This window comes from Hydra vulgaris, chromosome 02 (genome assembly GCF_038396675.1).
Source record: "Hydra vulgaris chromosome 02, alternate assembly HydraT2T_AEP".
NCBI classification, from domain to species: domain Eukaryota; kingdom Metazoa; phylum Cnidaria; class Hydrozoa; order Anthoathecata; family Hydridae; genus Hydra; species Hydra vulgaris.
The window spans coordinates 43,959,950-43,972,988 of record NC_088921.1 but is presented as its reverse complement, the minus strand read 5'-3'; the positions used below and the strand labels follow the sequence as shown (position 1 = coordinate 43,972,988).

Genomic DNA, 13,039 nt, shown 5'->3' with positions numbered 1-13,039 from the left:
TAATTTGTGTTTCATATCGCTACTTATTAAATTAAAAATATTGTAGTTGTAAGTTAAGAACATATTTTTTTGTGTGGTAATGGTATTAAACATACCTAAAATGAGTAATTCTATTCTTATTTTGAATATACACTTTTGAAACTGTATTATGAATCTAAATAACTAAGTTTAAATTTAATTGTTAAAAAGGTTATAAAAACAACGCCACACCACGTAATAAACATTTTTTAGCTGATTTAAAATGTAAATTATACCCTTTTTTAAAAAGAAAGAAAAAAACCATACTTTTTTTTATCAATAATACATATATTTATCTAAACCCTGAAAAAAAAATTTATTATAAATGTTAATGCTAGCCTTTCCCTTAAGACATATAAAGAAATCCGTTTTTGATCATTTTTGGGTCCCTTTTTTTTTTCCAAAGGTGTGCTTTGAGGGCAAAGAAAGAGTGGTTCAATAACGCTGAAATTTTTTGTGAGTAAGTTTAAACATATTTGCTTTAAGACTAGACGATTTGGTTTTTCATATTCTAAAAATTTTTTTTTCTGAACACCCCTAATATACATGTATTTTATATATTTGTAGACTCAATCATGAATATAAACATACATATACAGACGTGTATTAAAGCTAAAAAACGTGAATAGCAAATGTTAATGCAAGAAAAGTTACCATTTTTTACCTGTGGAACTAAAATTATTCTCTTACATAATTAGTACATTACAAATTGTAAAGATCGGAAATTAGATAAAATTATAAACAAAATTTAAAGCAAAACCATTCACATGGTTTATTAAGCCATAGAACAGGAAACTGGCTAATAAGATAAGAAAAAATAATTGTGGGAATGACATTTAAAAACCTCCAAAACAATATTAAGTTGAACATCATGCACAGTAAGTAATGCAAAATAACCCTCTAAAAAAATAAAGATAGAAATTTCTATGTTAGGGTAAAATATGTCATATACCCTTAATAATTTTCTATCTTCTGAGGTAGAAAGTTATATTAAAAATAATGAACTGTCATTCAATATTCTACCTTAAATGTATTATTTTTTTACCTTAAAGCTATAATTTTCTACCTTATAAGGTAGAAAATTATACATCAATAGAAGTATATGACATCCTACCGAAGGTAGTAATTACTACCTTTTTTTTAGAGTGTAGTTTTACATAGATATATTATTTGATTATATTAATTCTTTATCAAAATCTTAAAAGAAGCTATAATCTGATCACTCATTGCTTAGATCACTTGTTCCTATAGCATTTTCTTCATCTGACTTCTTTATTTTATTTAAAGTCAGTTTGTTATTTTTTGCACTATACAGGCTTCAATATCCATAACAATATTATAATTATTCTAAAAGTTCTTCACTATGTACTGCACTTATTGCCTAATTTGTTGACTTTTTTCATTTAGTTCTCTGTGAACTTAGTGCTAGTATTGTTTTTATTTACCCTTATAAATTATAGAATGATTATGTTCTGAGTCTGCTGGTTCCTAGAATTATTGGATGATTATAAGCTTATACTATTTTTTGAAAGGAATCAGCTACATTCACCAAGTAAAATCAATATTTCACTTTACAAAGAAACTATTTTATCTAAGTTTCAACCTTTACAACTCATAATTTACTAATTACATAAAATTTCAACCCCACTAGGAATAGTATCATGCATTAGATGGGGGCAGTGAGGCAAGGGCTATTGCTTTGACATATCTATAGCTTTTGATAAAGTTTGGCATGCAGGTCTTCTCCATAAGCTTGCTTCATATAGTTTATCTGGGAAAATTTTGGAGATTATCAAATCATTTCCTTCTAAATAATGTTGTCATATTTAGGCTGGTTCTTTTAATGCTCTTTTTTTTCTAAACAAGGTCCTAAACCTAGTTGGGTTATAAACCTAGTTAGACCTGCTTTATATGCCAAACTTGAGCCTCTCTTTCAATAACATAAGGTTACATCTCTTTGTTTTTTCTACAAATAGTATGATAATTGCTGCTTAAAGGAGCTATCATCTTTGGTTCCATCAACCAAAATTCATTCTTGCTTGACTCAACATTTAACAAAGTTGCATTCTTTTACTGTATCTGTCCCTTCATACTTATAAAACTTTTACTTATCTAGCTTTCTTCTACCGTACTTCTTTGGAATTTTCAAAAACTTTTATGCTTTGGAACTTTCAAAAACTGGACATAAGACTTGACATAAGACTTGAAAAGTTGAAGGAATTCTTCAACTTTTCAAGTCTTATGTCAACCATTTCCTGCTCTTTTACTTTATTTTTTTGTTTTCTACTAGCTCCCAACTTAATAGTAGTTGCTTGAAGCCTTGTTGGGAGCGAATTACATTAAAAAAAAAACAACATCAATAAACATAAAAACCATCAATAAACATAAGTTATGTTTTTTGATAGCATTTTGTAACACTGTTCACTTTAAAAACAACAATTTACAGCCAGAGTTATTTAGAAAAACCCACATAACCATTTTTTATTAAATATTTATATGAACAAAACACTCTTTTTACCACTTTTTATATAATATTATTTTATATAACACTTTTTTGTACTTTTGGCACTTTAGTAAATGTGTAAGGGATTGAGGCACCCCTAAAAATATAAAAAAAAACGCTTTCAAATGCAGTATTTTATCATTAAAAAAACATTAGAATGCGAGCTGCAGATATTATTTTTAAATGTTGTTTTTTGAATCACCCTACTCTTTACCTTCCACAAGTTGTTGACACAATTCTTAGTTATTACATTTTTTTACTCTAACAAATATCATATATACACCAAAGTTTAACAATTCAGCTAAAAAGGCAATAATAATACTAGCAAAAATAAAAAAAACTATAAAAATTACTTTTGCATCTAAAACAGCTGTTTTCCACTTTTCTTGTTCACCTACTGAAGTTTGTAAGATAAATGCTGTTGATAAAACACCATATTCGTTAAGATAAACAAATAAAATTGAGTTGGAATCTTTGATATCCCTGATGACAATTTTATTAAGACGATATGGAGGACGTATAATTCTATATCGATCAATCTTTTTTTTTAATTTTGTAACAACCAACAAATCGGAGAAAAGAAAGACTTGAACCTCTTTCTAAAGATGTATAATATATTTAAAAAACATGATTCTTATTTTTTTAATAAAAAAAAAAATTATAAAATATTTGTATAAAAATATATTTTATAGTATATTAAAATATATAGATTTAAAATAAACTTTATTTTTATGTAATTATTTTAGGTTTACTTAAGTTTAATTTTTGCATCATTAAATAACTTTTCCAAATACATTTGAAGAAACTAAAACCTTATGGCTTTTTAAATAATTTTTGGTGAACTAATTTAATTTTTAAATAAAATATTGAAATTCGGCATTAAAAAAGAAAAAAAAAACATTTTAAGCATGACTTAAAAAAACTTTTATGCAAGTTGCATAAAAGCATTTATAATTCTGACTTTGGGTTCCCAATCTTTTTCAAATATTAGTAATCTTTAAAATAAATTTTCATCCGTTGAATTTTACCTTTTGCAAAACTCACCAGATCTACTTGTTCTTTGTGAAAATAATTTGAATTTATCTGTAACATCTTCCAAATAGTCTTTTTATCTTTCTCCCAATCAGTCTTTTAACTATTATTAGCAAAGTTTAAGTTTTTGATTAAAAAACTCAGTTGTTGACTCTCAATAAATATCTCAGTGTGGTTGATGTTCTTATATTTATGAATTCTTACTAAGTCCTTCATTACTGACCTTTCATGGAAACCATATATACAATCTATTACAAAGTTAACTTCTGTTAAGGTTGCCTTATTTTATTCTGCTCATCAGAATGATGATTGTTTCATGATTGCTGATGATGATCAGGATGACGATGATTGAAGAAATCAGGAGTAAAATACTCCCAATTTCTCAAAGTTTTTTGTTCCTTCATACTCAAAAAATTTTTATACATCTAGATTTTTTCTTTTTTTCAATTTAAATCAATGGTTTAGAATCCTCTCCAGTCTTCATGTTTACCTGATTCATATAATTTACATCTAATTTAAGCTTCCAGTTTCATATAATTTAAGTCCTCTGCCTACTCATTTCCTCTATTACTGCTTTTTTTACTATTTAGTTCTCTTCTTTGTTTTCCCAACTTAACTAGTGGTTGCTTGCAGCCTTGTTTAGAGAAAACTTGTTTGACTGTTAGGTGTTTATTTGATTATTAGGAACTTGACTATTAAGTATTTACTTGAAATATGAAGTACTTTTTTTTCATACCCAAGAATCTGGGGGCCAATACAGTCAAAGGACTCTTTTTTTCTTAAATTGCTGTTAACCCTTTAACTCTAAAAACACAAGCCTTGAATAACAAGGCTGCACAGAGAAATAGGTTGTCCGCTCTACTACCAGGAATGTGGTGGGTAACTGCTCCTTGAGTGGCAACAAGACCTAAAAAAATTGTAGCCACTTTAATGTTACAAATATTAAATACAAATAACACGTTTAGTATCCATACCTTTCCCTGTTTATCAACAATTTTCATTGGACCATCTTTTATAATAAATCTTTGACTCGGAGAAGGAAGCCCAGGTATAGATGCTTTTAAATCGAAATTACAAAACTCTGCTGCTAACTAAATTAGCATTTTAACTATTATTTAAAAGACAGATAAATGAAATCCATTACTTGAATATTAATATCATTATAAATAAATGTAGTATATTAAAATACAATAAAAATATACAAGAGAAAAATATAATAAAAAATATATAACAAAATAAAAATGAATAAAATGTAACATACTCTTTCAACTTCATCACTGCATGGTACTGCTTCCATTGGATTATAGGTATCAAACTTTGCCAATATGCTTAAAACTTTTTCCTGCTCCTGTCTCAGATGAACAGCAGCATTAATTTTTGAAACAAATGTTTCTACTCTTGACATCTAAATAAGTAAACAAGCTAGTGATGAAGAGCCTGCCGTCAGTATAAAACAAAGTTAGCAGTATAGTAGAAGTAAAAAACTTTATATAAGGTAATCAAAAAGAGTCTATCAGTATAAAACAAGGTTAGCAGAATAGTAGAAGTAAAAAACTTTATACGAGGTAATCAAAAATGAAATCAAGAAAATCAATTTTTTTAAAATCAACAAACAAAATCACAACTATTTAAGACTATATATTTAATATGCTTATTAATTTTTGTTTGAAAATTTTGTTTTTTTGTATATAAAGTTCCGGCTCTTTTAAGACCCAAGTTGAAATGCTTTTGGAAAAAAATAAATTTAACTGATATATGGGACCTACAGAATAAAAGGTTGATGTGGATTGACTTTTAAAAAAAAAAAAAAAATCAATGATTTTTTAGTTACTTTCAAACAAAAGTTCATATTTTTTGTACAGGAAACAACAAAAATATACAGGAACAACAAAAATATACAGGAACAACAAAAACATACAGGAACAACAAAAACATACAGGGAGCAACAAAAATTTACAGGAACAACTAAAACATACAGGAAAAAACAAAAACATATAGGAACAACAAAATGTTATAACCCTAGTAAACATTCATTAGAAGTTGCAAAATATTTGCTGGTATTAATTTAGAAATTCAAATAATTTTTAATTATAATATTTACCATTTCCTCTAACATTGCTTTATCATTGAGATCATCAGTTTTACTGAGAACTGCTCTCAGCAACAATGAGTACTTAGTAATTCGCTGTAAAGGTTTGATAAGAAATCCAGAAAGCTTTAGACGCATGCATTTCTCATGGGCATCACACCACTAAAACGTTTATTAAATAAAATTACTATAAATAGAAAGAAAAAATGCATAAAAAATGGCAAACATTATAAAACAAATAATGAAAAGGCTTTTTGTTTTTGTAATAAAATACAAAAATGTTGTACAAAAACTTGTAACTTACAGATAGATATTGTTTGAGTAATAAATTTGTTTGCTCAGAGTAAATTAGGCATTTCTTGTTACACGGATCTTCATTAAAAAACTCAATATAAGGTTGAAATAGAATTTCAAACTAAAATTTAGTAAAAAAAAAAAGTGTAAAAAGCATTTAATACATAGCTTAGTAAAACATTAAAAAAAACCTACTTTGTTAGATTTCCAAAGATTACATTGTTAAAAAAAAAAAAAAAGATTTTAAAACAAATAGAAACTAAAAGAAAACCAAAATCTGGAAAATGAAAAATAAATGAAAAAAATTGTTTTATTTTGATGTGCATCTATTTTTGATGTGCATCACTATTTTGGTTTAACTAAACAAAGTATTTAAAATTAACAAAATAATTTTCTTTTTCTTTTTTCTGTTTTGCTATTTTTATCTACTAAGGGAGAAAAAAATACTTTTTCAAATGCTTTTAGCAATATGTTAGTTTTAAAAGCTATCTTGGTAGCACGAGCGTTTTCAAGAGCTGGTTTAAGACTGTTCCAGAAAGTGACATTGACATTGTAGATTTCTTCTATATTTGCAAAAATTGCATATGGCTCAACCTCTAATAGATAACCTTCTTTTCGGAGTAGATCCAAACATCTTTTAAAGATCTAATAAATAAATATTTAACTATTTTTTTATCATCCTTTAAAATTTTTTAAATTAAATTAAACAATACTTATTAATAATATGATAATTATATTTATAATATACATTTTAACTTTATAAATATACATATACATTTTAACTTTATAAATATACATTACTTATAATAAAACTGCACCTAAATGATAAACATATAACTGCATTAAATGACAACATCATATAATCAAAATAATAAATCATAAAAATCATTAAATATAGTACATATCATATTTAATGATTTGTTATCTTTATTTTTTCTTCACCTTTTCAAGAATCACGAAGTTTTTTTATGTGAATTTCATATTAGATATGAAAATGATTAAAAACAATGTTTGCATTTTAGTGTTTTCTGTGTGCTTTTGTTTCAGTGTTTTCTGAGAATTGTGTCGATCAAATGAAATCTTTTTTATTCAAGAGTGTTTGTCTTGTAACAATAGAAAGTTTTTTTGAAACCAGAACAAAATTCTAAGAGTCATAAATGGGCCAAAAGGGTTAATATTGCCAATATGCTTAAAACTTTTTCCTGCTCCTGTCTTAGATAAACAGCAGCATTAATTTTTGAAACAAATGTTTCTACATTATTTCTACATATAAAACTGAGGAGATCTGATTCCATCTAAACATTTTAGAGGCATCTTTTTTTATAAGCATAAATAAGCACAAACTTTTTTTTAAATAAAAATGAAAATTTCTCAAATAAATCTTTTATTTATTCAAGAAAAACCATTTAACTACTTTCAATTCTTAAATACAATAAAGTTAAAAAATTAATTAACCATAAAATATGATGTCACTTAAATGAGTACTAAAGTATGAAATGTTATTACAAACATATAACACTCAAATAACATTAAAGTATGAAATTACAAGCATATGAAGAATAAAATTACCAATCTTCAAGTTATTAAATTTTAAAATTTAAATAAAAATTGAATAATCATTTAATGATAACTAGTGTATTACTTCCTATTCTAATTATTTCCAACATTAATTCTTAATTAATTATTTACTAAATTAATTCTTTAATTACTTCTACGTTTGCAAGTTTTTCATATCACCAGTAATGCTCGTATGGAGCTGTTCTCTTTTGTAAAAAAAAAAAAAAAAAATAAAAAAAAAAAAAATCTGTTTTGTGTAATGACAAGTGCAGTTGGTTTAAAGAGCAATTTCTCTAAGAGTTAACACATTTAAGTGAGTTTCTCTATTAAGTTTTATGGTCAAGGTTGTTATTGAGAGTTACTTTGATAACACAAACTTGGTATATAAATGCCCCGATCCCAATATATATATATTTATTATATAAATAAAAAAAAGAACAAGAAAAAATCTCTAAAAAGAATTTTTGAATTTAAAATCTTACTTTAATTATAATTTCAAGATCTTTAATATATCCAACTTCTGTTGTAAAAATTTCAAAAATGGATTGCTGTTGTATCAACAATCTTTTATTTTCATCACTGTGAGGAATATCAACAATATCATCCCAAGCACTTTCAAGGAAAAAGTCATTTTTTGAATCTTTATTTTCAATGTCATCTTCAAATCCATATGTTGAAAATCGATCAAGTAAATCCAAAAAACGTTTGTTAATATCCTAATATTAAAAAACTTAGTAATTCATTCAAGAAATTTGCATTTTTTATAAAGTATTTTATTTATTATTACTGCAAAATATTATCATAATAAAAAAAAACAATAACAAAAAAAAAAACAAAAAAAATATCAACCCTAAGAATTAGGGTCAGCACTCAGCTAAAAATGTCTGAGGTAATCGAATTTTTCAACCTCATTACAATGTTGTTATGGTAAAATCTTAGCATTAAAAATTTTGTGCTGACCTGATGCTGACCAAAAATAGTTTAAGGTTCGCAATATATTGTCAGCCTTTAATTATTTTCACACAACTTATCTGTTGTTGATAAGTTGATGTTGTGTTACTACTACTATTGATTGCTGATGATCTTGTCATTGAGTTAATGTTACTACTATATTTCTTTAAAGCCTGCAATTTATTTTTATCAAAATTTAAAATCTTATTCTTTTAATTCCAAGGACTGCATAATATTATTAATTCCAAAGTCAGCATAACATTTTTTATATTAATATAAAATCTTACCTGAGATTTTTTATTTTCTTCTTTCATTAAATTTTTTATTCTCTCATCAACTTCGTCATTTTCTAAATATTGTGTAAATATTTTTAGTAAACTCCCATTTAAAATAAATTTATAATAAAGTAAGTAAAGGTGGCAGAATCAATCAGCACTAAAGAAAAATATATAAATATTTTATTCAAATAATTTCTTACCTCCAATTTTTTAATATAAAATTTAAACAAAAATATATAAAGAAAACTTGAAAAGCATAAGCACTTGTGCAATATTGTGTTGCAACTGAAAATGTCAGTTACAACTGAAAATGTCAGTTACAACTGAAAATGTCAGTTGACATTTTCAGTTGCAAAAAAATGGACAAATAAATAAAAATGGCAAACAGAAAAAATTTGTTAACAGTTTTCTTGAGGAACTTAAGGTCAATGGAAATCTCGGTAGTCTTCATGTACTTTAGTACTTTCCTTTACTAGTTTAGTACTTTAGTACTTTCGTTTAGTACTTGGAAAAGTAATAACTAGTGGTAATGTCAATTGCAAATAAAGACATCTCAAATGATAGTAAGAGTAAAGCTTTAAAAGTAAGACTTTTCCTTAAAGCTTTTTATTTAAAATGTTGAAATTATTTAAAAGCCAGATTTCATGTCAACCATGACTTTAGTAACCAAATTAGGTCTGATAACCCATGTCTTAACTTCATTAAGACAAGCAACAAGTCAATACAGAACTTTAGACCACTTTATTGTGCAAAGGAAATTCATTAATGACTGGCTTCTTGAAGAAATTTACAAAACTGGGATTTGATTACTTGCAATTACTTTGTTAATAATATTCACCACTAATTCGATAACCTTTTAAATTTCTTCTGGGAAACTTTCTGTACAGAAGGCTTTTTGGTGAGTAATGCAGTAAAAACAAATATTTTTTCCCCTTATTCATTTTTTTATCTGCAATAATTCAGATACTACATTTACAATATTTTCTTCTCCAATCTGATTCCAGAGAGGCAGAAGTTTTCTTGTGGTCCTTTAGAGTTTATCTCACACTTGTAAATGCCCACATCACAAGAGTTATCATATGTCAGAGAATATTATGATGCTAATTTTATGTCACTTAAGTTGCTGGGTAGCTCTCAGAGAAGCTGATTCCATCAACAGCTGCAAAATATCTGAGTACCAACAGTGTCATGTTTCACAAGGATGGTGTCCCTGTTTGTACTTTTGGTGTGCATTGTCAAGGACATTAACAATGCACATGTTATGGCTTAGAGTTTATTATTAGTAATGAGGCAATTGCTTGGGCTATTAAACAATGTACTGAGTACTATCTATGCTTTGAGTCAAGTTCTTTAACAAATTTAAAAATGACTAAAGTACCAAAAACTATAAAACACAAAAAACCATCGCCATCACCAAGTTCTCTAAATCTATCATTCACTAATATTCGTGGTTTTCAAAGTTTTCTTCTTGACAGGTGTGATGATGTAGTGCATTAGTATGTATCATTTGGTCATCTAGTATGGTCTTGTTATGTTTTCGTCCACTTTCAAATTGGGTGAATAGAAAGCTAAACACAATGCTATATGAGAATGGATGACACAGGTCATAGATGCATAATCGATCAAAGGGTGTCTAGCGAACTGACATTCTACATATTGAATTATTATTCATTTCTGGTGTATCCATTAATTATATTGTGTATTAGCTGGCTTTCTTGAGTTATCAATCTATCAATTTGTTATTATCTAAAACTATTTTCAGTTAAGAGTTATCTCCACCTATCAGGTGAGATTTATATTCTCTGAACTATTTGTCTTACTAAATTTCACACTACGTTTGTATACCTTTAACACATACTATTTTTATCCTAGATCCTATCTTTACAAGTTGCGAATTCCTGGATTGTTACATATTCATATATATGTACATAGATATATATTAGGCATATTGTAATCATAAATATGGTCACTTTAAAGTACTATGTGCTATCTGCTGCTTACTATTTATTTTGTCATTGTCACTATTCTATTTGCTTTATTGTCACTATTTTGTATATTAATGTTTATGTGTATGTATGTATGTATATATGTGTGCATGTATATATATAGGTATGTATGTATGCATATATGTAGGGATATGTGTATATTTTTATGTTGTGAGTGCGTGTATTTATACACATATAAACAGCTACACCACACATATCCCTCACCACCCTCACGAGATCTCTAAGAATGTTGGCGCTGTATAAACTGGGATAGGGATTGGATTTTTAGCTTTTGTAGTGTAGTCCTATTATATTGCAATATTGACTAGCATGATGTAGAGTGCAGGCGGTGAGATCAGTTACAAGGACATGCTCCTGATGAGTGGCATTAGTGCAGGTCTCAGGCTCTTCAAAACATTATTGGTGATCGCAGTGCATTCCTGAGGAGGGGGATCACCATTAATCCACTACCTAATTCTGATCAGTTATCATGTCACCAACATTTTTTTACCTCTTGTACCCATATATAAGTAACATATTATTGTTATTTAGCCAATTGCTACGTATATTCTTCCATAAGTGAACATAATCATACAACAAAAATATAATTGTTTTAGTCCTCCAAGATTCATTAGGAATAATATAAAAAAAAGAAATTGTTCTTGCTTGCTTCTCTGGGTATCCTGAGCATGACCATAGATTTTTCCATCAAGAAATATGACAGTTGCTTTAATGTATACTTCATCAACTGTTATAATGCATGAGCGCTGTCTTTGAAACAGTGAAATATTTTGGAAATTAAAGATATAGTATCAAGTTTGTTAAAGATTGTACACTAGGTAGCTGAAAATTATTTCTTAAACATTTGTAAAATGCTTGAGATACAGCCATATACTCTAAGACTTGAACAATATCTAGTGAGTACAAAGGCTCTCCAACAGTGATACTTCTCATCACAAATAATTCTTTTTGTAAAACTTACTTTTTTTTTTGTCATTTCAGAATTATTTAAAAAACAAATTGCTGCAGATAAAATAAAAAATTTGTCTATTACTTTTATTTGGTTCTGTGAAAGTATTGAAATAAAACACTAAAAACCCATATGAAATGCTGTATATGTTGAATCACTTTTAATTTGAAAGTATTGAAATAAAACACTAAGAACCCATATGAAATGCTGTATATGTTGAATCACTTTTAATTTAAAGAAATCTAAAAGAGTATTATGAATATAAAATAAGTTACAACAAAATATAGAATGAAATAAAAAGTCTTTAATTCATGAGAATATAATAATAGTAATATAATAATAGTAATAATAAAAAAAAATATTACAGTAGTATTAATATTATTGTATTAATTTTATAATAATATATTCTACTTTATGACATGAAAAACAACGTTTTTTTTCATGTGGTTTTACTGGTGCTGTTGGAACTTGACTAAAATTAATGCTATGAAATAATGTTGGAAGTACATTGGTTTGTTTCTTATGATTAATCATTATCAAGTTAACATTTTCAGGCAAATGTGAGCATACCACAGTATATTTTGCATAAAGAATATTATCTCTTCAATTTGCAGTCATCCATCGAAAACGTTCATCTTTATCTTTTGGTAAACAATAAGCAGATACGTACTTTTTATTCTTTTGTCATAGTTAGCATGAAGTATGTTATAGTTAGTTTAAAGTAACACAACACTTTAAAACCATAGTTCATTCAGAAACTTTTTTCAATATCTCAGGCAATTCACTTTTAAATTTTTGTTTAAAAATTCTCCTGTCTTTCTGCTTGATTGCACAATTGTAAGGTCTGTAGTCAAGATAGCCTCAGGTAGCCACAAAAGCTGTTACATTACTTAATAGCTTTGGGTACCGACTAAAGATGTTACATTACTTGATAGCCTTGGGTACCGACTAAAGATGTTACATTACTTAATAGCCTTGGGTACCGACTAAAGATGTTACATTACTTAATAGCTTTGGGTACCGACTAAAGATGTTACATTACTTAATAGCTTTGGGTAGCCACTAAAGCTGTTACATTACTTGATAATCAAATTCTGAGTTTTAGCTACTTTACACTATGGCTCAAGGGTAACATTTTTTCTGGAAAATTTTCTTTGGAAATTTTTAGGAAAATTCAGTGTCTTTTTTAAATTGTCTTCCACATCCGATTTTTCGTTTTGATTAAATTTTTTATTATAAATAAGATTTTGCTGAAGTCCACTATTATTTAATGTAAACAAATAATTTTCAGTCCATTTACTTTTCTATTCTCATTTTCATCACTTCTCATATATGGCATTTTGATGTTTAAATAAAAGTTTT

The 13,039-nt window shown here is 27.0% G+C and overlaps 1 protein-coding gene across 3 annotated transcripts in view; it reads right to left on the bottom strand.

Annotated features, from left to right (window-relative positions):
- The window catches only part of LOC100212206 (pleckstrin homology domain-containing family G member 5), a 66,237-nt gene that overhangs the window by 9,528 nt on the left and 43,670 nt on the right, over positions 1-13,039 (bottom strand). For all 3 annotated transcript variants that reach the window (XM_065791027.1, XM_065791028.1, XM_065791026.1), the window contains exons 4-11: positions 8,732-8,793; positions 7,976-8,209; positions 6,384-6,581; positions 5,947-6,057; positions 5,655-5,804; positions 4,815-4,958; positions 4,528-4,644; positions 2,875-3,120 (exon numbers count right to left, since the gene is read on the bottom strand). In XM_065791027.1, coding sequence (XP_065647099.1) covers positions 2,875-3,120; positions 4,528-4,644; positions 4,815-4,958; positions 5,655-5,804; positions 5,947-6,057; positions 6,384-6,581; positions 7,976-8,209; positions 8,732-8,793 — 1,262 coding nt within the window. The remainder of the gene's footprint in view (positions 1-2,874; positions 3,121-4,527; positions 4,645-4,814; positions 4,959-5,654; positions 5,805-5,946; positions 6,058-6,383; positions 6,582-7,975; positions 8,210-8,731; positions 8,794-13,039) is intronic.